Source organism: Peromyscus californicus, unplaced genomic scaffold (genome assembly GCF_007827085.1).
Source record: "Peromyscus californicus insignis strain IS unplaced genomic scaffold, ASM782708v3 Scaffold_21__1_contigs__length_65335640, whole genome shotgun sequence".
Taxonomy (NCBI): Eukaryota; Metazoa; Chordata; class Mammalia; order Rodentia; family Cricetidae; genus Peromyscus; species Peromyscus californicus.
This window is the reverse complement of record NW_026294514.1, coordinates 2593649-2619712: the sequence shown is the minus strand read 5'-3', so window position 1 is coordinate 2619712 and position 26064 is coordinate 2593649. Positions and strand designations below refer to the sequence as shown.

The window sequence follows — 26064 nt, the reverse complement described above, 5'->3', positions numbered from 1 at the left end:
ATCCGTGTGGTCTGGGAGCACCTCAACAGTGAACTCACCCTTGTTCCGCTGCAAGTTCCTATGCCGCACCGTTTGTTTTGGAAGGTTCCTGCAAAGGGATAGAAATGTTTCTTTGGTCTAAATGAATAGTTACTGTTGAAGCTTGAGTTTAAGAGCCTGTACGGCTCTTGAAGGACGGGCTCAGAGGATTGGGGTTCTCTTCCCTGTGTGGCTTGTAACTACCTGTAACTCCAGCTCCAAGGAATCTTGACAGCCTCTTCTGAACTCACTCAGGACACCAGTACGCACATGGGCACACACACACACACACATACACATAATTAAAAAATAAATCTTAGCCGGGTGGTGGTGGCGCACGCCTTTAATCCCAGCACTCGGGAGGCAGAGACAGGCGATCTCCGTGAGTTCGAGGTCAGCCTGGGCTACCAAGTGAGTTCCAGGAAAAATGCAAAGCTACACAGAGAAACCCTGTCTCGAAAAACCAAAAAAAAAAAAAAAAAAAAAAATCTTAAGAATAGTGTTGTTTTCAGGGAAAGCACCTAACATTGTATCCAGTGATTTGATTCTCAAATATCTGTTACACACCAAAGAGTTGCCTTGCTAGCTTCTCTTTTACTTGTTTCTCTTTGGTGGTAAATCTGCGCATATATTCTTGTTGCTTTTCTGATGACAGTAAATTCCGTTTTGCAAAGACATGTATATGAACAAAGTTAACTTCATCCTTGAAAGATTCTCTCATTACCTAGTTCAGCTTGCCCTGTTTCACTCCACATGTCCAAATGTAAACTGACTAGATCAGGCCAGGACCAAACTGGGCAGTATTGATTCTAGGTCCCTTTTCTAGATCCAGTACTGGAATGGGTATTACCTCAGCAAAAGGGATGGCAGCCACGCCATGCTGTCAGGAGGAGTGTACTCCACACGTGTGTGAGGAGGGCCTCTGAGAGTTTCTGGAAGGAAGGGCTTGTGTGCCGTGGGTGCCGTGATTGGGCAATCCCCTTGAACGCTGCCCCACTTTGCTCCTCTGGTGCTGTTGGTTGTCCCTACCACCGCTGTTCCTCTGCAGTGCCAATTTGGCTCTTGGGTGGTTTTCTTTGTCCCCACACCACTTCTTTGAAGACAACTCTCAAGTGTATGGTATAACCTGATTTATTCTGAGCCCTGTGCTGAATGCCTCCATTGCCCTTCAGATATGTGTACACTAGATTTCTAAGTGGTCTTGGTCACTAGTTTTTTTTTTTTTTTGGATCAGCATACTAAGTAATGAGTTTCATTATGGGCATTCTGTAATACTGTGTTTGTTTGTTGATCCTCTCCCCACTCTCTCCCCTGGCCTCCTGTTCCCCTCCTGCCCATAAGTCCTCTTCTTCCACTCCCTCCATCTCCCTCCATCTCTCCTGCTTTCATGCCACTTTGTTCTTTCACCCCCTTCCCTACCCTCTTGCAGCCTCCTCTTGAGACCCTTTTCTGCTCTCATGGTCCTGTTTTTAGTTTTACAACCTACTCTTACCCCACCTGTATATGTATTCCACATATGAGAGAAAACATGCTGTATGTGTCTAGTCTAAACACAGTGTGCTGGCTAGTTTTTAGGTGAACTTGACACTAGCTGTCATTATCTCAGAGGAGGGGGAATCTCAGTTGAGCAAATGCTCATTGTGGGTAGTGCCACTCCTGGTCTGGTGTCCCTGGCCTGGTGGTTCTGGGTGTTACAAGCCAGTAGACAGTACTCCTCCATGCCCCTGCATCAGCTCTTGCCTCCAGATTCCTGCCCAGTGTGAGTTCCTACCCTGACTTCCTTCAGCGATGAACAGTGATATGGAAGTGCAAGCCAAATAAACCTTCTCTTCCCCAAGTTGCTTTTAGTTATGGTGTTTCATTGCAGCAGTAGAAACCCTAAGACACATAGTAACTTCCAGTTCCCCCATTTTCCTGCAAATGTCATGGCTTAGGTTTTCTTTCCTGCTATAAAATTCTATTGTGTCCATGTCACAGTGTAGGTAGAGTTTTCCTGCCTGGCCCACAGTCAGGACAAACTCTCTCACCTGCCAGTCCCACAGACGCTCAGACCTGACCAAGTAAACACAGAGACTTATATTGGTTACAAACTGTATGGCCGTGGCAGGCTTCTTGCTAACTGTTCTTACAGCTTAAATTAATCTATTTCTATTAATCTATACCTTGCCACATGGCTCGTGGCTTACCGGCATCTTCACATGCGACTTGTCATCATGGCGGCTGGCAGTGTCTCTCTGACTCAGCCTTCCACTTCCCAGCTTTATTCTCCTCCTTGTCCCGCCTACACTTCCTGCCTAGCCAATGGCCAATCAGTGTTTTATTTATTGACTAATTAGCAACACATTTGCCATACAGAACATCCCACAGCACTTCCCCCTTTTTTTTTCAAAAAGGAAGGTTTTAACCTTAAAGTAAAATTACATATAATTTGGGAATTTGGGCGTAGCTTCTCTTACTACTTCCTGCTGGAGGGGGGCGCTGTATCTTATGGGGACACAAAGAAAATTTTAGGATCATGGAGTAGTCCATGAGGCTGTATCGTCTGAGCCAGTTGCCTTCAAACCATTCTGGATGTTGGATCATCTGGGCCATGGTGTCATCGGAGACCTTTCAGGGCGTCTTGGCTGGTCAAACCTTATGTATCTTAATCTGGAACAAATCCATAGCCTCTGGCTTTCTGTGGGAACAAAAGCAGAGATTCCTTTCCAAGGAAACATATCCTTATATCCAAATTTTGAAGTCAAGGTACCTTTAAAATATACATATTGGTTTAACTCAGCTTCCTTTGCAATCAAATATCTTTCTGTAGTTAAGAATCCCAAAGACAACACAATCCAGATTCTCTGTGTAATATTCATCTTTACATGGCTTATTTTTTATATTAATTTTACTGTCTCGTTAAAGACTTTACTTTTTAAAACTATGTATTTGTTTCTATAACTGTATATATCACCTTTTTTGTCTCTTTCAAGCCTACGTATCTTTTACACACATTGTAAACTATTACATCTGAATCTGTCTTATTGTGAATCTATTGCTTTAAGCTGCAGCAGCTGTGGCTGCTGGCTCTGCCCACCTCAGCTTCCCAACATTTACTGCCAGCTTTGGGAGCTATCGTGGGTCTATGCTTTTATCCAAGCAGCGTGTAGCCCAGAAACTTCTTTTTTTGTTTTGTACCTGCAAAGGCTAAATCCACCATGCAGCTTAATGTGCCACTTGCAGAGGCCTCATTCCCGCCATACAGCCACAGGTCGAGCTCGCACACCAGGAACCCGCCAGTAGCTCAAACCAGCAGCTGCCGCTCATTTGAGAGAGACAATTAGGAAGCTGTTTTTAGCTCCGTTTTAGAATCTTTTTTCTCGGGTTTTAGGTGGAAACTCTTGCCACCACGTTGGACGCCATTTGTAGCTAGAGTTTTCCTGCCTGGCCCACAGTCAGGACAAACTCTCTCACCTGCCAGTCCCACAGACGCTCAGACCTGACCAAGTAAACACAGAGACTTATATTGGTTACAAACTGTATGGCCGTGGCAGGCTTCTTGCTAACTGTTCTTACAGCTTAAATTAATCTATTTCTATTAATCTATACCTTGCCACATGGCTCGTGGCTTACCGGCATCTTCACATGTGACTTGTCATCATGGCGGCTGGCAGTGTCTCTCTGACTCAGCCTTCCACTTCCCAGCTTTATTCTCCTCCTTGTCCCGCCTACACTTCCTGCCTAGCCAATGGCCAATCAGTGTTTTATTTATTGACTAATTAGCAACACATTTGCCATACAGAACATCCCACAGCATCACAGTTTCCTTTATATGAGCTGTCGATGGCTCTCTTCCATTTTTCTGCTGTCGTGAATGGTGTTGCAGTAAAAATGAATATGCAGACATCTCTTTGGCAGGACTTAGAGTCCTTTCCCAGTGTTATCTTAATTCTCCCACACCCCCAAACCTCATTCCTTCTTGCAGACTCACATTTATACAGCAACCTCAGTTTAGTACTTGTTCATTTTGCGGAAACTTGATGGGCTCTCCTTCTTCCAGCTCGAATAAGTCCTGTGTGTGACTGCTACATAAACCTTACTGAATCTGACCTCAGTACCTGCCTTTCATCTGCTTAGCTCTCATGAGTACCTTCCTGGTCATGGAATTAAATTAAAAAAAAAAAAAAAAAAACTTTACCAGCCTGGATCTCAAGGATTTGGATCTCAGTTTACTTTCTGACTGAAATAATCTGTTGTAGCTGCTCAGAGGCATTGTTCTGGGCACTGGTTATCCTGTGAGCAGTGTGGACCAGGCATTCTTTTTTTTTTTTTTTTTTTTTTTTTTTGGTTTTTCGAGACAGGGTTTCTCTGTGTAGCTTTGCGCCTTTCCTGGAACTCACTTGGTAGTCCAGGCTGGCCTCGAACTCACAGAGATCCGCCTGGCTCTGCCTCCCGAGTGCTGGGATTAAAGGCGTGCGCCACCACCGCCCGGCGGACCAGGCATTCTTACCAATCCTTAAGTAAATACTTCAGACAAAGTCATATTTATTTGCTGACCTTGGTAAGTGTTCTCAAGGAAAAAGTATAGATAGGGTAAAGCCATCTTTAGATAGAGGGGGTTACCTCTGTAAAAAGATGGCTGTTAAGCAATACGCCTGTTTTCCCCTGCCTAACTACATTATTTGGTTACTGCCTCCATCCTTCACTTCTGGTTAGACAACGGTGTAATCTTTGAGGCTCTATTATACTTTTTTTTTTTTTCTGTACGAGGAAACCCAAACCCAAACAGAGACCACGCATAAGCATTCAGTGATGGTCACTACATGACAGCAGGGGGACCGGCAGGGGACTGTTGGGTGAGGGAGAAAGCTATTCAGTCCAGCGGCAGCTCAATAGAATGTAGATCCACTATTCCCACAACCAGCAGGATGGCTTTTAAAAGTTTTGCTTTATTTTCTGGAAAAGCTGGAAAACTGCCCCTTAGGCAGTATCTCTTGATTTAAAAAAAAAATGTTTGTGGTTTTAAAATAACTGTTGACTGAACAGAAATAAAATAGTAACAAATCACACTTGCAGACCAGGTGGAGAGGTCTTCTTAGCCTTGGCTGTGCATGGCAGTGTTTGCGTTTATTTGGTCCGGAAAGGTAGGGGTTCCAGTGCCTCTGGCCGTCTCCACGAGTCACTCCCTGATGTCTTCAGCCCTAACTTTTCTCTTAGGCTTCAGGGTCTTTTCTTCATTTGTTGTTGAATGTTTCTGCTTGATGTCACAGCAAACAACCTAACAATCAAATTCATGTTTCGTCCTGTAAGCAGCTAGTGTCCTTTTAAGTGTCTCAGGACCTGTACTTTCCTTCCTCTTCTTGCTTGAAGCCCTCCTCTTTTCCAGTTTTCACTTCACAACTCAGTACACCGTGTCATTGCTTTCTATCAGTTCACCCCTGGGTTACTCACTTGATTCTCCGCCCTACTTACCCTGGCAGCCGCTAGTCCAGTCTCTTGGCCCTTCTTTTATCACAGTGTCTTACTTGAACAGTTCCAAGTAGAGTTGTGTGATTTTGTAAGCTTGTATTTGCTTTATTGGATAATTGCAACAAAGTTTCTGAAACTTTTATCGTTCTAAAAAAAAATTTTTGTTTGTTTTTTGAGACAGTCTCACTGTGTATCCATGGCTGGTCTGTAACTCTGTAGACCAGGCTTACCTGGAACTCTTGGAGATCCACCTGCTCTGCCTCCCCCGTGCTGGCACTAAAGGCGTGGGCTACCATGCCCAACTCCCATAGTTTCACACCTTTGTATGTATTGTAATCACCAGGAGTATTTCTGTGTCCTTCAGTTTCTTCTGTAGTCTCTGATGTAGCAAATAATTGAACTTTCAAGCCAGGTTCCCAGTATTTCATATCACCCACAAGGATTAAATAATCTTGGTAACTAAAGGATTTCAACACTAGTGAGATGTGTGTACCCCTCTTGTCCACCAGATGGCAGTCTTGGAGGCAATAGAAAAGAGATAAGTTTGGAATAAATTTGGAGACTGAATTCTCAAATACCATATTTTATGTTTTTGTAGTATGAGAGATTGTACTAAATGCTGTACCACAAGCTGCATCCTCAGACCCAGTGCCAGATTTTAAATAATAGTTTAGTATGGATGTCACTACATGGAAACAGTATGATTGCTTGTACTTTGGAGTAGTCATTTTGTCAAACAAAGTACCCGTCCGTGCCTGTGCCTTACCTCCACAGCTGCTGTTTAATTGGGTTGTTGTGACCAGAGTTTTGGAATATGACAAGAGTCTTCAGAAGACTCTAATGTATAGACACATGGCAGAATCCTGGACTGGGGGCAGAAGGCTTCACTTGTGGTGAAGGAAATTCAAAATGTTCTAGGTCAGAAATGTAAACTGTGACTTATTTAAACAAATGTGTGATTCTTTTCTTTTCTTTCTTTTTTTTTGGTTGTATTGTCAATTTGAGGATAATTTAAAAGGAAAATAATATAACTTCTGGAAAGTCATTTGGATTTCAATTGTTTATTCAACAGCCATTTATTTCAATTGTTTATTCAACCATTTAAAGTATTTATAAGTGGGAATAGTGATACTACTAGGTTTTCTTTATTTTTTTCTCAGTTATTCATTTTGTATGTTCTCAGCATCACTGAAAAACATTAACAGTTGGCAGTTTATTAGTTCCGTCAGATAGTGTGCGTATCTGTGGATGGCATGGTCCTCATTAAGGCTGTGCCTACTGATTCCTGCTTTGGTTTTTCTCTGTATCTTAAGTTTGATGTCTTCAGCATACATCCCCATTGTATTCTTCTGCTATTTGGTCACTACTTTGTGAGTTTTCCAAGAGCAAGAGGAGCTGTCTTTGGGGAACTCTTTGAAAAAGTCCAAAGCATAAAGATGCAATTTGATTAATGTTCACAAACTAAGCATCCTGTTAGTATCAGATGGATCAAGAAACAGGCTCATACCTGCATTTTGGAAGCCTTCCTTATGTGCTTTCCAGCCACTGCCTCCTCTAATCTTGAGTTTCTCATTTTCTTGCTGTGGTGGTGATTTGAAAGAAAATGGCCCCCTAAGGGAGTGGCATTATTAGGAGGTGTGGTCTTGTTGGAGTAGGTGTGGCCTTGTTGGAGGAAGTGTGTCATTGTGGAGGTTTGCTTTGAATTCTCCTATACTCAAGCTGCTCCTAGTGTCACAGACTATTTCCTGTTGCCTGCAAGATAATAGGATTCTCAGCTACTTCTCCAGCACCGTGTCTACCTGCACACCACCCTGTCCCACCATGATGATAATGGACTGAACCTCAGAACTGTAAGCGATCCACCCCAGTTAAATGTTTTCCTTTATAAGAGTTGCTTTGGTCATGGTGTCTCTTCAGAGCAATAGAAACCTTAACTAAGACTCTTGCTAAATGAAAACTTACATAAGGTACAAATGCACTCTTCTGGACTTTATAGCTTAGTGAAATTTATACACTATCCTTGAGCCATCATCTGGATACAATTTTTTGGGGGTAGGGGTGGCTGTTGTGTTACCCAAGTGGGCCTGTAACTCACTATTCTGCCTCCCCTCAAAGTTCTGGGGTCACAGTTGTGCACCACTATGGCTGCTGTGCACCCGCTTGCTTCCTGCCCCTTGCGGCTTCTCCAGCACTTGGCTATTGGTCACTTTTGCCAAGCTGTGCCTTAGCTGTTTTCCTAGCCTAACACTTTCGAGACAACAATGCTGTAAGTACGTTGTGTCTATTATTTATAGGTTGCTTTCTAAATTGTGCCATAACTTTTTACATGTCATATTACTTACATACCTTCAAGTGTGCTTAGTGGTTGTGTAATAATTATGTAGCAGTGACAGTTTTAAAAATATTTCACTCTCAGTTTTCAGTTTTCCCTTCCTGCAGAAAACTGTGAATGGTTTAGTGAACCATACTTTGCAAATGCCTGAGGAGTGACCAGCTGGACAGTGAAAGGACAGTTAGGTTTGTTTGTTTTCTTTTGTGTAGGGTCTCATTATGTTGACCTGTCTGACTAATTCCTGGGCCCCAGTGATCTCCTGCCTCGTCTTCCTCAACTGTGTGTACGTGCCACCATACTCCACTAATCTACAGTCATCTGAGGAGAGGGAGCCTCAAATGAGAAAATGTCTCTATTAGTGTGGGAGTCCACAAAGGATTCCTAGTGAGATCGGAGCTTGATTTACACAGCAGCACTGCATTAGGGGATGGCTGGACCACGTGCATGGTCACCAGGTGTCTGAGATGGTCTGCACTTGGCTGTGCTAGGGGGCGGTCTTTTGCTCCACCCCTTGGCATTCCTTTCAAAGCCCTTTGGTAGAGACAGTCTGGGCCCTCCTGAGGCTGTCCTGTGTTTCTGTCTGTCTCTCTGTAGCTGTATTTCTATCTAATATTTCCTGCTGCTCTTGCTCAAGAGTACCCTGGGGAAAAGTAGGAGTGGGATGCTCCCTTCCCTACCACCTATTAGATTGACCTATAGGCAAGCCTATGGGGCATTTTCTTGTTTGGTGTAGGAGGGCCCAGCCTATGTGGGCAGCGCCACCCTGCATGTGGTTCTGGGGTAAATAAGAAAGCAAACTGAGCAAGCCAGGAGAAGCCAACTAGTAATGAGTTCCTCCATGACCTCTGCTTCAGGCGCTGCTCTGGCTTATCCCATGATGGAGTGTAACCTGTAAGCCAAATAACCCTTATCTCCCTAGACTGTGCTGGAGGTTGAGGTCTGTATATCCAGATTGCCTCTAGGAGGTCAGAGTGACTTAGGCCTCTCCCAGGGGTGTTCAGAGTGTGTATTGTATTCCATCCTTACCGAATTAAAAAAATTACAGATTCCACATCCTTTACCCAAATAAATAAACAAAATGTAATTCAAAAATTTACAGACTTTTATTTGTGGATTTTTTTAGATTTACAGAAAATTAAACTGAGATTTTGTCAAAAATTTTAATAGCTAATGGCATATACAGTGTTTTACAGATTAGTTTAAATATGTCTTCACTATTCATTTCTCTTCCCTCCTAAATCTCTGACAGCTTTTATTTTTCTATGCATTCCAGAACTCTGCCATTTTCAAAATATCCTGCACTTGAAATCTCACAGTATTTTCTTCTTAGGAGTCCACATTATTTAAGTTTCATTCTTCTGTGTGTGGGATGTTTGAGGCAGTAGCTCATTTCTTTTTATGGCTTATATTCCTGCATGAATTTACTTAAGGTCATCTTGATTATGCCTGCCTTTTGCATCTATAAATGCAGCTAATATAAAATGCATGTGCAGGTTTGCAGGTTTTCTTGTGGATGGAAACTTCTGGCTCATTTAGTCAAACTCAAAAAAAGAGTAGGATTGCTAGATTGTATGGTGGCGTAGAGAGCGGTTCTCAAGCCTAACAACCATCTTTATCACAACAGCTCTGACGTGTGCACACAGCACACACACACACACACACACACACACACACACACACACACACACACCACACACATACCTCACATACACCACACACACACACAGCACACACACACATACACACATACCACACACACATACACACACACCCCACACATACACACACACACACACATACACACACACCCCACACATACACACACTCACACACCCCACACATACCTCACATACACCACACACACACATACACCACATACACACACACACACATACACACATACACCACATACACACACACGCATGCACGCACACACACACACACACACACACACACACACACACACACACACACACACACGCTGAGCCCAGGCTTGTTGATGGTTGGCCATCTTCCATAGAGAGTCTGGGAGGCTCACTAGGCCCTCACGGAGATTCCAGCCTTCCCTTCCTACACCTCCCAGCCCTTTGTATGTAATCTGTCCTATTTGCACATGGCCTTATGGTCTTGGAAGGTGCCAGAGGGTACAGATCGTGAAGGTTAACGGAAGCGGGACTCCAGCTCTGCAGCTGTGAGATAACTGACATCCATGTTGGGACAAGATACTCGGTGGTGCAGCTGTTTATGGTCTTCCCCTTCCCTCCTGATGCGTGCTCTGTCAGTAACCCCAGGAAAGTGTTTGATTCCCCAGGTTGCGCTTTAGTGGAGTTACCTCGGTTCACCTCTGGTGTCCTATAAGTAGGGGTTGACATTTTTTTTCATCCCCAAGAAAGTTCCCAAAACACATGGGAAGAGGGGCTGCCGAAGTCCTCTGAGATGGCATTCCATTGCTGTGAAATCCGTTCTCAGGGTTTTGTCCAGTAACATTTAGAAGAGGCTTTTCAGTGCCTGTAACCAATACACGATTGCCCATGTTACCACACTCATCACAGACCACATCTGTTTCAGGTTCAGCTCACTCAGAAGAGCCAATGTTGTTCTGCAGCATCTGGTAAGTGTGGACTTTGTTTTGCTGTTTGTGATAGAACTTCAAAGTGTCACTGTTAGGGAAGTAGACATCCCTGGGATGGCGGGTTCCCTTGACTTCCTAACCACTTGCCTCACACTCCTGGTAAGACTTGCCACCTCCTACACACTGTGTGTGTTGTAAGGCTACTTTAACAAGTGTTGCAGTTTTAAATATTGAGTCCACAACTTAACCTTGGACAAATGCTTAGTTTATTGTAGCTTCCCTTTATATATATATATATAAATGAGGATAGTGTTTACAGTGATTCAAAATGTTAAAAAGATATTGAATTTTAAAAATTTAGCATGTGGGCTGGAGTAATGGCTCAGCGGTGCTTAAGAGACTGACTGCTCTTGCAGAGGACTGGGGTTCAGTCCAAGCACCCACATGGTGGCTATCAGCAGTATATAACTCCAGTTCCAGGGATCTTATGTCCTCCTCTGGCATCTATAGGCACTGTAAGCATTCGGTGCATAGACATACATGCTGACAGAGCACCCATACACATAAAATAAAGTGTAAAAATCTTAACACTAATACAGTATATAATGTGTAAATAATAACGTCATACTTTAGCAATTATTGCTAATAATAAATGCTAATACCTTATTATTTATTATTTTCCTTGGCTCTGCAATAGTTAATGCTTCTACTGTATGTGTTTACTCACACGCTGGACATAATAAGATCAGAATCTGATCTGTCTCAAGTTACTTAAGAAAGATATTTTATTACAGGAATAATTTTGTTAACTGGACTTTTCTGGTGAGAAATTCAAATTAAAAGAATGTATCATTTTGTATTGTTCAGTAGGCTTTCTTTCTTCCTTTTTGTTTTTGTTTTTGTTTTTCAAGACAGGGTTTCTCTGCATAGCCCTGGCTGTCCTGGAACTTGCTTTGTAGACCAGGCTGGCCTCAAACTCAGAGATCCTCTTGCTTCTGCCTCCAGAGGGCCGGGATTGAAGGTGTGCTCCACCCAGCTTCAATAGGCTTTCTTAAAGCTCTTCTAAGTGCATATCATTTTTGGTTACTATCTGGTAATGAACTGTCTTACGAATTAAATACACAACATGATTTTACAAGGGAAAATGAAAACATGTTTAATGCTGTGAAAATGTAGTTGTTTGGATTTCATCAGGTATTAGTTATATGTGTACTGAATGGTTTTAATTGGCATATTCCAGGTAAAAATTTAAATTCATTTGTTTTTAAAATCTTGTGATCCTGAGGATTGAGTTGAGGAATTTGTACATGCTAGGCAGGCACTCCACCACTGAGTATAAAATCTAAACCAATAGCTAATTTTACTATATGTTTAAGATTCACTTTTACTATCTTTAATTGTGTCTGTGGGTGAGTGTCTGTGTGCTGGTATGTGTGTGTGTGAGTTCGGGTGCCCATGGATGCCAGGGCAGCAGATTCCCCTGAAGTTGGAGTTAATAGGCAGTTATGAGAAGCCTGTTGTGGGTGCTGGGAACTGAACGAAGGTCCTGTGCGAGAACAGTATACACTCTTCACCACCGAGCCATCTCTCTAGCCTCACTGACTTCCATACTATACACTGTCCCCATGTGTTGGCGCTCAGTTTGGCGGGGTGAACCTGGGAGAGTGGAGCCTGAAAGTGAGGTGGACTAAAGTGTCATGCAGTAGCCAGTTATTCAGGTGTTAGACAGTTTATATTCTGAGGGTTAAGCAAAGTCAGTGAGCAGAGTTGACATTAGTTCAAGCTGTGTACAGTTTCGAGAACAACTCTTGCTGGAAACTTATTCTGAGTAATAACGCTAAGACGATGGATTATCTAAAGTAAACCACTCCGATTACTACACTTGCACATTCCAAGACCATAACCCATGTTATGGAGAAACAGAGGTTACTCTTGTTTATTTGGAATTTTCTCACAAGGCCTCAGAAATCTCATACACCTTCATTCATGGAATGTGTTCCGACACCCCTGTGAGATCTAAATTGTCCATGGATAAAGGAGGGTGTTAGGAATGGTGGCGCCGTCAGCCCCGAGAGCTGTGTGTATGTCCAAATCCTGTAAAGCTGCTGTGTAGTTAAACTCATGTTCCTCACAGGTATTGTAGTTACTTCACGTTAAGTTTCAAACCCAGGACAAATGGCTGAGGTGCCTATTTAACATATGGAAATGGACCTGGCCACCAGGTTCTCCCATCATCCCTCAGTCCCTACCTGTTTTGAGTATGGCTGGCATACCCCACCATCGACCCTGAACTCTCCAGCCAGGGCCTGAGCTGCCCTTCCCCCAGAGGCTCTTCCCTATATCATCCAGGCATTTTGGTTACCTGCCCCTTTTGGACCTTTGGCCTCCTGGCTGCTGCACCTGGTTCCTCTTCTCCTCCCCCTCCATGGCCCAGCTCAGTCTGGTCATGTCCACTCTAGACTCTCCCAAAATGTCCCTGCCCCCGACTCTGTTTGCGCACGTATGTACAATAAACCTTCTCCTCCACCATACCTAAGAGCAGTCATGTCCCTTCCTTTCCTTCATGTTTCTTTTTGTACCCTGCCACGTTGAGTCTCCCTGACCTTTTTAAAAGTGATGCTGACTGCTCTTAGAGAATCAGTGGACCAGTCTAATCTGACTCGGCATGACCGTTGTTGGACTGGAGACTGTTGGTACTGTAGTTACACAAGTGACAATGTCGTCCTGGGTCAGACCCTGCCAGTGCATACACAGCATCTTTCCAGTGTAGAACTTGCAGGTCTGAGCTGTGATCTGGCCCTGCTGCTTGTTCTTAGCATTTCCAGATGCTCATTGTTCATGGCTAGCACACGCCATTGCTCACCTGGAATTCTCACCTCTTTTTTTCTAATGCCCATCACAGCCTGCCCACATGCTACCTTTTCCAAGTTGTTCACAGCTACTGCAGTAAGAATTATTTACTCTCCCCATTTTCTAAGCACCTAACATAGAATTTGAAATGCAGTAACAAACTACAAGACTTCAGAGTCTTCATGGTCCAGGGTGCTCTAGGCTGTATTTTAGATTAGTTGATTCAGTCCACTTAGAAATAAAATACTGAAAATTCAGGAGATGTGCATGGTTTGCTTTGGGACTGTTCCATCTGTGTAGTCTGAGAATGTTAGATGTCCCTAGGTTGCCACTCCTTTGGTTACTTACTTGAAAGATGTGCACTGGGTGTGTGTTTTGCTGTGGGCGTGTGGTAAAACTTTCTGAAGTTATTCTTTGTTGTTCAGAGAATGTCCATGCACACAGAAGCTGCGGAAGTGCTGCTGGAGAGGAGAGGCTGTGCGGGGGTCATAACGCTGAACAGACCCAAGTTCCTCAACGCTCTGTCTCTGAACATGATCCGGCAGATCTATCTACAGCTAAAGGTCCGTAGTAGTTGAAAGCCCCGTGGAGATCCTTCTGAAGTACATTGTAGGAGAGCGTTCCTGGTATTTTATCCCAGGACCATTGCATCCGCACCACTGACGCCTCCCCGTGGAACCTTGCCCACTCCACTCACTGCCTTAGGAGAGCAGCTTCACATAGCTCTTACTTTTCATGTTTCTTTCTGCTCTCTGACACTCTTCATGTGACTGACCTTTTAAACAGTGATGCTGATAGTGTACTGAGTGAAAAAAGAGCATTAAAAAGGAAGTAGGCATGATGGAGGAGGATGGCTATTGTCAATAAAAGAGAAAGCATAGCCAGAGTCGGGGGCGTCTAGGACTGTCCAGAGTGAACATGACCCTGAGTTGAGCCATGTGAGGAGAGTGGGAAGGGGAGAGCCCAGGAGACCAGGAGAGTAAAGGGTAGAAGAAAAAGGGCCAGGGAACCAACATGGCTGGTTTATATAGGGAAGCTGGGGCAAGGGCAGCCCAGCTTCTGGACTGGAAAAGTTTAGAGTAGAGGGTGGGGTATGCCAGCCATGCCCTGTAACAGGGAGGGACTGAGGGATGCTAGGAGAACCTGGTAGCAGGTCCACTCTGATAGGTTAAATAGCCACCTCAGTTAGCCATTTGTCCTGGGTTTGAGACCTAACATCCCAGCCCTTTTGTTGATAATAAATGGTAAGGGGTGATGTAATCTTTTTTATGGCTGCTTCCTGCTGACACTGGGCTGTAGCTAGAGTTTTCCTGCCTGGCCCACAGTCAGGACAAATCTCTGTCACCCGCCAGTCCCACAGCCGCTTAGACCCAACCAAGTAAACACACAGAGACTTATATTGCTTACAAACTGTATGGCCATGGCAGTCTTTTTGCTAACTGTTCTTACAGCTTAAATTAATCCATTTCTATACATCTATACCCTGCCATGTGGCTCGTGGCTTACCGGCGTCTTCACATGCTGCTTGTCATGGTGGCGGCTGGCAGTGTCTCCCTCACTCAGCCTTCCACTTCCCAGAATTCTCCTCTCTCCTTGTCCCGCCTACTTCCTGCCTGGCCACTGGCCAATCAGTGTTTTATTTATTGACCAATCAGAGCAATTTGACATACAGACCATCCCACAGCACTGGGGCATCATGGTTGGGGACTCAAGAAAGCTGGAATATTGGCCAAGGCTGGCAAGAGAGAGAGGGGAGTGAAGACCATTTCAGTTGCTGTCCAGGCTCTATGGAACCTTTTGGAGCTGGGGAGGTGCAGGCTGCATTGGAGCAGTTTGTGAGGCTGGACCACCTGAGCTAGCAGCTTTGGGGCGAAGCAGGCTAGGGTGCAGATTCCAAGGAAACACCTGGGGCTGGGGAGTTGCTGGAGCAGTCTGTTGTTGATTTGAAGTCTGCTGGGATAGACAGACTAGGGACAGAAAGTAAAGTTAAGGAGTTTAGGGGAATTTCTTTTTAAAATCCAGTTTATATATTTGGAGCTTCCAGGTCCATGGTCCTAGTAGTTGCAGAATGGGAGTCCCAAGACCCAGGAAAAGGGGAGAGACCCCACCCTCAAGAATAGGCAGGTAGGGAAAGCTGGAAGCATTTATCTGGAGTCTGTTTGACCTGGGAGATCCAAGTTGACTCCCTGAAGCTTACAAGAATTTTTTTAAGTTTACAAAAAGAGATAAGTTTTAGATATGGTAGTGTAGCAGAAATCTTAACTGGATCTTATTAATGAAATCAAACCTGAGGCCAGTTATTGGGGTGGACTAGAAGATCAGAGAACCAGAACAAGCCACAGCTACCTCACCTCGCTGGATCCTCAGCTGGTCCTGTTTCCTCAGACTGGAGGCCTCTGAGTCCTCATCCAGAATGGGTCTCAGCTGAACTGCTGCTCAAAAGCCTGAATGGTTAACCAGGCCAAATGCTTAACCAGGCCAAAATGCTTCTAGTTCTGGTCCTCACACCTTATATATCTTTCTGCCTTCTACCATCACTCCCTGGGATTAAAGGCGTGAGTCACCATGCTTGGCCGTATCCTTAAACACATGGATTTCTGCCTAGCTCTGCCTCCCAAGTGCTGGGATTAAAAGCGTGTGCTACCACTGCCTATCCTCTATGTTTAATATTGTGGCTGTTCTGTCTTTGACCCCAGATAAGTTTATTAGGGTGCACAATATTTCGGGGAACACAATACCACCACATGGTAGCATTACCACTGTTCGTAACCTGTATTGAAATCCACATTTTAGAAAAGGTAGTAGACTCATGCCTTTGAGTCATAGTAAAAGCTTGGGACCCAAAAGTGATTCTGGATTAAAAGCCCTAACACTCTTTCCAGAGGGCTGGATGTATAGATTGAACAGAGGTGTTTTTAGCACCATGAGAAGCACTTTTAAAGTCTGTTCTTAGAAGACAACCGAAGGAGATTTAAAATCTTGAGCTTGTGACTGATAATAGTACTCAGTGCTTTACCAACTTACTGGAACTCCATCGATGTTAAAATTTTGAACTTTAGAAATTTTAGTATAACAATAGCATAGTGAGGAGAAAAGAAATAAGAAACATTTTTATTTTTCATATACCTTAAATCATTTTTTAAACCTTTACAACTTGCCTTTACATACCTTTAAATACTTTCTTAAACCTTTATAACTTGCATTTATACACCTTAAAACACTTTTTTAGATCCTCACAACTTACTTTAAATTTGCTTATTCTTAATTCTTTACAACTCATATTTATATACCTTAGAACACTTTCTTAGACCCTCAGAACTTACATAGAATTTAAACTTTTTCTATCAGATCATTTACCATGAGACACAAGCGCTCTCAATTCTGAGAGCAGTCATTGTAAAAGCAAGTTCCTTTAAATAAAGGAATAGTAAAAAATTACTTTGAACCCTGCTTTGTGAGTTTATCTCTTCGGAGTCTGGTAGCAAGGTGAACTGTCTTTCTCAGCTGGAGACCTAGTAGCTCTAGGAAAGTGAAGCCTCATGCCTGATTTCTTTCCTTTTCCCTCCCTCCCTCCCTCCCTCCCACCTTCCCACCTTCCTTCCTTCCTTCCTGTTAACATATGAACAGAACTGAGAAGGCAGCTGAAACCTTGTGGGGAGAGCTGAGTGATTGTTGCTGTCAAAGCAATATCAATATCATCAGAGATCTGAAAAGGATAAATTATAGCAGGAGGTGTAACCCAAGTTGCCTATATATCAATTAAAATGACAGATTCACTACCTAGACAGTTGCCCTGGGCTCCCGTGGTCTCGATGGCTTCACTGGGGGCAGTGGTCGTAGGTCTTGGGCTGTCTTACAGGACAGTGTTTAATCTTCAGCTGTCACACAGAGCAGCATGGGCCTTGGGCTGCCTGGCCTAGGTCTGAGGTGTTCCTGTGAAGGAACTTGGAGGACTGACCTTATACCGACCAGGCAGAGCAGGGCAATCAGCCATTAGTATCTGCAGCTTGGCCAGAGCCCTGGCAGCAGTCGAGGCACGGGGCAGTTTTGCCCAGTAGTTATTGTTCCCATAATTTAGATGGGGTTGTTGTGCCTTATCTGTATTCTTTGGAGATCTTAGGGTTCCTACTAGGAGCATTTTTGTCTATGATAGGAAGCTTTTTCATTAAACATTTTAAATGTTATATTCAACAGATCCCTGAAGAGTTTGAAGACCATCTATCTATTAAATATACCTGAGTTTAGGCTTTACTTTGAAAATACATTAACTTGTATGTCGTAGTTATCTTTAGCAGTTTAAATTGGTAGCTTTTATAACACTAGGATTTTATAGCTTTATCCTGTTAAGTTTGAACTTTACAAATTAGAGTTGAAGATTTAAGAGAAGATTCTTTAGCATCAAAATAAAACTAGAAACCATAAATGCAGTCTGTAGGGACACTGGGGACTTTCCTGATCCTTTTATAGTGCACCGTTATAGACTATCACAGTTTTTTGTATAATTGAGTTTATCCAGATAGCTAAAGCTTAATAAAGTGAGCAAAACAAGGAAGCAAAGTAGACAGATACTACTGTGAACCTAAGTAGACATTTAGGAACTTATAAACCTTGATTATCAAATATACTTTATTTATCAACATATATTGTTACTTACCTAAATTTTCTAGAAGCCTCGTGTTGAACAGTTAGCAAATGCATAAGTAGTTATGTGTAAATCTCTAAGTCAACTTTTGTTAATTTGAGTAGACCTTTATGACTAAAATTTTATCATCATATAAAAATTCAAACCACGCCGGGCGGTGGTGGCGCATGCCTTTAATCCCAGCACTCGGGAGGCAGAGCCAGGCGGATCTCTGTGAGTTCGAGGCCAGCCCGGGCTACCAAGTGAGTCCCAGGAAAGGCGCAAAGCTACACAGAGAAACCCTGTCTCGAAAAACCAAAAAAAAAAAAAAAAAAAAAAAAAAAATTCAAACCACTCCAAAATATCTTGGAAACCTGCTATTGTCTCTTTAGTCTAAAAAGGAGATATAGTGATAAACACAGAGCTTGTTAGGAGCAAGAAGTTTTATAATTGCTGATTCATGCCATGTGATCATCTTAAGAAGGTGAAGTCACATGTCATGCACTTTTTAACCTTATTAAAGATGGCTGCCAGTCATGTGGTTGCTTTCAAATCTTGATGAAGGTCATTATCTAAAATGGAGGAGAGCCACATGGTTGCTATTTAAAACATCTATTTTTCTAAGCAAGAGTTGAATCACATATAATATGTTTTAGCAAATTAAGATTTCCTATGTATAGGTTTTTTTTTTAACTATCTATGTTTTGTTACAAGCTCTAAGCTAATTTTTGTTACAGATTTTACAGATTCTTTAACCACACCCATTGAAGTTACAAATCCTGAGATAAAGACTATTTTCACAATAGTCTTAAAAGACTTCTTGAGAGCAGAGCACAGAGACATTGTAGAGATAAAAGTTCTGAGAGTGGGAGGTTTCAACCCTTAGAGATGAGATACTCTGGGATCCTTTGCTTGTGCTGGCAGAAGTTGTTACAATCTGTGAGAATTTGGAACTCAAGTGTGTCGCATTTAGCCGTGGAGCTGTGTGGTGGCCAAGCCATCTGCAGTAAGACAGTGAGGTTTTCATAAAACCGCTGAGTCTGAGAAGAAAAGGAGGAAGGTCGCCTCCTCCCCTTCTGCCGTCGGGAGGGCTCCACTCAGCTCCAAGAGGGAGCGAGAGACAGAACAGTGTCGCTGTGAGGGACAAGGAGGGACAGGCAGGAATTTCACCCGAGGGCCCCAATGCTGTAGAGGCCATGAGGGCATAAAGAAGCTGCAAGACTTCCAGGAGGGAGTTGAGAGACAGGAGAGACAAGGACGCCATCTTTGTTAGGGTTTTATTGCTGTGAAGAAACACACGACCTCAGCAACTCTTATAAAGGAAAGCTTTTAATTAGGGCTTGCTTACAGTTCAGAGGCTTATTAGTCCATTATTGTCATGGTGGGAAGCATGGTGGCATGCAAGCAGGCATGGTGCTGGAGAATGAGCTGAGAATTCTACTTCTAGATCCTCAGGCAGCAGGAAGTCAATGTCATGTTAGACCTGGCTCGAGCATTTGAGACCTCAAAGCCTGCCCCTAGTGTACTTCATCCAACAAGGCCACACTTCCTAATTGTGCCATTCTCTAATGAACCTGTGGGGTCCATTTTCTTTCAAACCTCCGCAGTTGCAGAACCCAGAAGGGCTTACAAAAGCTGTGACTTAGCAGACATTTCCTAGGGGGAGACAAGGAAACTCACAGTATACAGGCCTGGGAGGGCGTAAGGAGAGACAGAGCAGGCAGCTCCGTGGGGGAAGAGGCAAGGAAAGGGCTGCAGTTGGAGGAGAGCATAGAGAAGCCGTGGAACTTAGCAGGCAGCTCCTAGGGGAGGTGAGGAAATTCCAGGAAGGAGCTGAGAGGACTCTGAGGGAGCAGAGGCCTTAAGTGTCGTGTAACAGACAAGAATTTTAATCTAGGGCGTCCCCAAACGGACTGAAAGACTTGTCAGAGAGAAATGTCCCAAAGCACAGAGGAGAGGCTTCCCTTTCCACATAGTAGGGGCCCAATAGGGTGAGAGGAGCATCCTGGCACACTGGTGTGGCTTCTGTGATAAAGCAGACAAAGCAGGCAGCTCCATGTGACACTTACCTAGTGGGAGGAGAGATGAGTGGTTAGAGCAGGTAGAGAACACAGCTGAAGAGGTAGACTAGAGGCTCTTGGGAAAAGGGAGGATTCCAATAGAGGGAGAGGAGTAAGTAAGTGTCTTAGTAAGCAAAGAGTTGCCCATGTGGTGGGTCCCCAGAGGGTGTTACAGGCGCTAGGAGCTAAGGAGAGGACACTTACTGAGTAGGCAAGAGATGGATGGGTAGAGTAAGTGGAGCGAAAAAGCGGCTGAAAATTTGAACTCTAGGATTTGGAGCCTAATATGGCAGGTGGCAGAAGCCAGCAGAAACAGATGATCCGTACACACCATAGGGGAGTCAAATCGGCTTGGTTTGGAGAGGCTACGTTCCTTGGAAGGGAACTCATATATGCCAGTCCCAGGGTTTGGCACCAGATGAATGAAAAGAAGTAAAAAGGAAGGACATGACTGCTCCTTGGCATGATGGAGAAGGTTTATTGTAGATAGAAGGGAGAGCACAGGCAGAGACAGGGACATCTGGGAGAGTCCAGAGTGGACAGGACCCTGCATTGGGCCATGTGAGGAGAAAGGGTAGGGGTACCTCTCTGGCTCCTGGAGCATGCTACATGGGCATTTTCCTGTTCTGCCCTCTAGTCTGCCCACCATGTGGCATCTCCCTGTTATAACTTCTGGGGCCTCACCACGTGGGCAAAGAGCCAGGAGACCAGGAGAGTAGACCACAAAGGGCCAGGGAACCAAAATGGCTGGATTATATAGGGCAAGGGCAGCCCAGCTTCTGGGCTGGAGAAGTCTAGGGTATGGGGTGGGGTATACAAGCCACACTCCGTGATGGGTGAGGACTGAGGGGTGCTAGGAGAACCTGGTGGCAGGTCCACTTTGATATGTTAAATAGGTACATCAGTTAGCCATTTGTCCTGGGTTTGAGACCTAAATGTACCAATCTAATCTGCTTCTACCTCACCTTTTGGGTTGAAGACACTTTGTCATTTAGTTTTTGAGACAGAGTCTAGCTAGTTAGCCCAGGCTGGCCTCAAACTTATAGTCTTCCCACCTATCCTTCTTCCTTGCTGGGACTGGAGGCGTGCACCTCTGTGCCTATGAGACAGCCGTTGAAATGGCTTAGGTATCTCCTCCTTCCTCTTGCCTCTTGACCCCCTTCTTCCCCTCCCTCCCCGAGCTGCTAATCAAGTGTTCTCCTGAGCTCCACCCCAGCCTCTTGTCCTTTGTATTTCTTAGCCATCTGTAGAGAAAGTCATAGGCTTTAAAGTGATACGTACGAGATACTAGAAAGTATAGAGCTGGAGGTCAGGCATGCATCTGAAACTTGGATTTCTGAATATTAAATCTGTAGGCTAGGCATGTTAGTCTCTGTACCTTGCTTTCCTCAACCGTGAGGAAATGAGAATGATGGTCTTTCATAGTGTGGTCATAAAGGGAGCACTTTGCACCCCACACCCATCAAACCCTTGACTGTGTACTGCATTTTTGTGGTATAACAGCCCTCTCCTGCTATGGGGGAAGGTCATTGCTACACCACATGCCAGCAATCTTTGGGGGGATTTGTTTACTAGACTCATAGATATATATAACACAGTGCCACTAGGCACCTATTTATTCGTCTTAATCTTAAAGCTTTGACAGATATTTCTGGAACACAGATTGCACTTAGAAAGAAAATGAAGTGGATGGGATCCATTCCACTGGCCGTGTTTCAGGAAAGGCCATGTGTGTGCACACACTGTGTGCAAATGTGTCTTAAATGAGCTGGTATTTACTGTTCCCTCAAAAGCCACTGCCATCTTTTATGTTTGTGTAGACGTGGGAACAAGACCCTGAGACGTTCCTGATCATCATCAAGGGCGCTGGAGGAAAGGCCTTCTGTGCTGGAGGGGACATCAAAGGTAAGGGCCCTCTGTGAGCCGGGACTAGTGAGCACTGGAAGATGTGTGAGGTAGTTTTTATTTGATTTACTTTTTAGAATTGTTTGCTATATGTTAACAATTCTTTAAAAGTAAAAAAAAATAAGAGAATTTGTTACTATTTGAATGGAGATTTTATTTTACTACTCATATACAGTGCTGAAATTTAGATATTTTGTTTTCCTCTTATGGCGTATGCTTGCTGACATCACCAACATCATTGCCATGTGAAGAACTTCCTGCCCAAACCTTGTGCACGCTCACATCCATCACTCCCCACTGCTCACAATCCAGAGCAAGTTCTTCTGTGAGCACAGTTAGGACTTAAAGACACAGAGATAAAAAGTTACTTTTTATTATTGTTCAATTAGTCTGTATGTATTTAGCTATTAAAGCTAATATTTGTTCTTGTGATGAGAGTTATGAAATCATTGCTATCACTGCTGATTGTCCCTGCTGAAAAGGATTTTTACAGTTGTATGTTGTTTCTTATGGAATTGGTATGGTTCAGGGATTATTTTTCCCCCCATGTTCTGATTTTGCGATTTGTTTTATTATTAAAAGACAACAACCATTGGGTTGATTTGTTCACCAGATTTGCAGGTTTATGTAAACCATTGCACTGTGAGTAGGAAAGAAAAAAAAATCTAGATCAGGACCAAGTTCAGATGCTTACTACTATTATTATATAGAAATTTAGAATTGCTAAGTAATTGAAATCTTAATTTAATGCTTAAAGTAATATGTTAACCAAATTGTGGTTTTGCCCACAACATGAATTGTGTGTGTGTGCATGTGTGTGAGCCTGTATGTGTGTGAGACAATATGACTGTATATTGAGTGCCAGTATGCCTATGATTGCATATAGTGTGTTTTTGTGTGACTGTGTGTGTATGCATGCACCTGTATGCCTATGACTGTGTGTGTGTTCGCCTTTACACCTGTGTGTGTGTGTGTGTGCATGCATGCCTGTGTGTATTCTACATCTGAATCTTCAGGCAGCAGGAAGAGAGTGAGACTGGGCCTGACTTGAGCTTCTGAAACCTCAACGCCTGCCCCCAGTGACACACTTCCTCCATCAAGACCACACCTACTCCAACAAGGCCACATCTCCTCCTAATAATGCCATTACCTGTGAGCCTATGGGGGCCGTTTTCATTCAAACCACCACAATATATAACTAGTTGCTTTAAATGAAATTAGCTTGAAGTTAGAAGGAAGTCCAAGAAGGCTTTACAGAAAGTTACTCCTAGAGTTGGTAAGTGAGGCTCTAGCTCAACAAGGGACAGCAGATAAGGGATTTTTGTTTTTTGTTTTGTTTTTTTCTTCGGGAAACTATCCCTCATTTGCATCATAATGGCACAGTTAAAGCAGATCTTTCTTAGGAAAGTATAGTTGGCCCTTGGTGTCTGATGTTTCTGCCCTATGGATTCAACTCACTGTAGATGGGAAATATTTGGGAAAACATTATATATTTGTAAAAATATATAATAAAAAAATATAAAAACATTATATTTGTACCAGAAAGGTACTTTTTCCCTTCTCATTATTTCCTCAACACCCTGTGGCCACAATTTACATTAGATGTTATAGGTCACCTAGAGGTAACTTCCAGTGCACAGGGCAGTGTGCCTCAGCCATCTTACGTGTACTGTTTTCTCCTAAAGGATACAGGGATGGGACAAGGTGTGGGAAAATGGGTATGGAACTTCCATGTCCTCTTTGCCTGTGTGGAACCCCCTCATGTTGATCCCATCAGTAATGTTGTTAAATTTCAAAGCTCAGAGCAGAGCACACACATACATCAATGGCATTGTTGAGGACATATTCTTCTCAGTCTGTTATCTGTAACTGTTCTGCAGCCTTTGGACTTTGCTGAAGACTCCGCTATAGAAGCATGCAGTTTAGTGCAGAGGAACATGCAGAAGTGTGATTGGTCTAAGCCAATACAAACAGACCAAGTGGGGAAACTGAGCAAGGCCCATGTGTCCAAATCCTTGTTGCTTTCTCTGCCCATTCCTTCCTCTGAGTTCTGGAACAGGACTCTTCAAGTGGGGTTCTTGTGATCCGGGTCGGAATATGTCAGACTAGCTTCAAGTACTGGGAGGAAAAAGAATAGAGACTGTGGCCTGCTTTAGGTAGAGAAGTTCTTGTGTATGTGACCTGCCTTGAAGAGGGACTTACTGAGTCAGGAACCGTGAGTGAAAATCATGTGTGTGTGTGTGAGACGTGCATGCATGGAGGCTTGTGTGCATGTGTATATGTTAACAACACAATAAGTAAAAGAAGAATGTTTGCTTTGAAGCTTTGACGTTGGACTGTGGGTCTCTGACAAAGGTTAATGTGTTATTGGTGTGGGTGACTTCACACATTAAAACCATCTGAAAGTTCTCTCTCCAGCACTTAATGATTACAGGACTTTTAATATCTTTCACTGTATTGACTGTAAGCCATCTTTATGATTTCTAATTGTTCTCTCCTTCATTTTTTCCTTCCTTCTTTAGCACTCTCAGAAGCTAAGAAAGCAGGGCAGAGTGTGACTGGAGATTTATTCAGAGAAGAATATATACTGAACAATGCCATTGGTATGTGTGGGATGCACTCTGAGCTTTGAACATGAAATCAAGAGCTGGGATGACATTGTAATTTGTTAGAATGCAGCCAATAGGTACTCTTTTTTTGTTTTGGTTTTCCAAGACAGGGTTTCTCTGTGTAGCTTTGGGTGCCTATCCTGGATCTTGCTCTGTAGACCAGGCTGGCCTTGAACTCACAGAGATCCGTCTGGCTCTGCCTTCTGAGTGCTGGGATTAAAGGTGTGTGCCACCGCCACCTAGCCAAATAGGTACTCTTTATGGAAACTTTACGTTATGGAAACATACTGATGCAATTATTCTGTATTTGTCTAAAAATCAATGTGAAAATATTGATTCTTGATCATTTAGCTAGCTTTCTCAGAAGACAAGAGAACTTGCATTCAAGGTTTCTAAATAAAGTCCCATTTTCTGTCTCTCTAGGAACTCTGCAGTGGAAATTTCCTTTAGAATCAGGGTTCTAGGTTTCTGGGGAAGTGAAGTGGCATTTGCTGTACTCAAACATGTTTTGAAAAAATAATACAGCATTTGTATCCAAAGTCTAGACATAGTAGCAATATTCTGATTCTGCATGATGTCATAAGAACAATGCATTTTACAGTCGTAGTTCAGCCCCTCTGTGGTTTTCCTTCGTGCCATTCCTTCCTTTAACCAGAAGGAACCTCAGCCCTTGTCAAAAGCCATGCACCATTCATCTGCAGTGCCGTCTTTTAGACCGTATTTAAATTGATGTAACAGCACAGGGCTTGTTCTGCACTAACTTGGAGAGAACTGATCTTTGATACGAGTCTTTCCTCCACGAATCTGTGGAGTTAGAATTTATAGTGTAACACTGTAAGTGTTCAGTGGATTTTAGAAAAGCACTTGGTGGTTAACACCAACTTAAAGAATAGTATACAGTTTACCGACGTGCCCCGACTTACGATGGGAGTATGTCCAAGTGAGCTGTAATTAAGCTGAAAACACTGTGAGACGTTCGATGCGTCCAGCCTGTGGAAGCCAAGGCTTAGCCTCACAGTTCCCTGCTCCATGCTGTCACTGACCCTTGCACTTCCGTACTGCCCAGTGTCGTCAGTGCCCCGATACTATTCCACACTTATGCATAGGAGGTGATTTCTAGTTCTTATGAGAGAGCTGGTTCATATGCTACTCCAGCGACCGAATGCTAAAATTTATCTTTAAATAGTATGTAGAATGGATAGCTATATAGCTTCACATTGTTTCCAAAATTTCCCAGAAATAGAAGACTTTTTGTACACATCTTTTTTTTTTTTTTTTTGACTACTCTTGGACCTTTGAATCTTCTATTTTAACTTAATAATTGTTTTGTCTAGTTATACATTTTTTTTTATAGAAGTCTGGGAATATGTAACCCAGAGGCCTGAGGTTCGTTCCCTAGCCTTGAGACAATAGGCAGATAGATGGAGACAGACAGACACACGTAGGGAAGGAGGGGGCGGGATATACGAGAATGAGTGATTATGAGAAGGCCAGTTAGCAGCTGTGGAAGCCTGGACTGGGAGGACAGTGACTTGTTCCGCCCTGACTTGGGCAGCACTGGGTTCTTGATGGGGTCTTCTTCCCATGAATCTTTGTGGATTTTACAGTGTAATGCCACAAGCATTCTATGGTTTTAGAAAATTAACAAG

General features: G+C 43.4%; 1 protein-coding gene across 4 annotated transcripts in view; it reads left to right on the top strand.

The window, feature by feature from the left end:
• Hibch (3-hydroxyisobutyryl-CoA hydrolase) overlaps positions 1 to 26064 on the top strand; it is a 69726-nt gene that overhangs the window by 960 nt on the left and 42702 nt on the right. For all 4 annotated transcript variants that reach the window (XM_052749401.1, XM_052749402.1, XM_052749400.1 and 1 more), the window contains exons 2-5: positions 10367 to 10409; positions 13646 to 13783; positions 21722 to 21806; positions 24329 to 24409. In XM_052749401.1, the coding sequence (XP_052605361.1) occupies positions 10367 to 10409; positions 13646 to 13783; positions 21722 to 21806; positions 24329 to 24409 (347 nt within the window). The remainder of the gene's footprint in view (positions 1 to 10366; positions 10410 to 13645; positions 13784 to 21721; positions 21807 to 24328; positions 24410 to 26064) is intronic.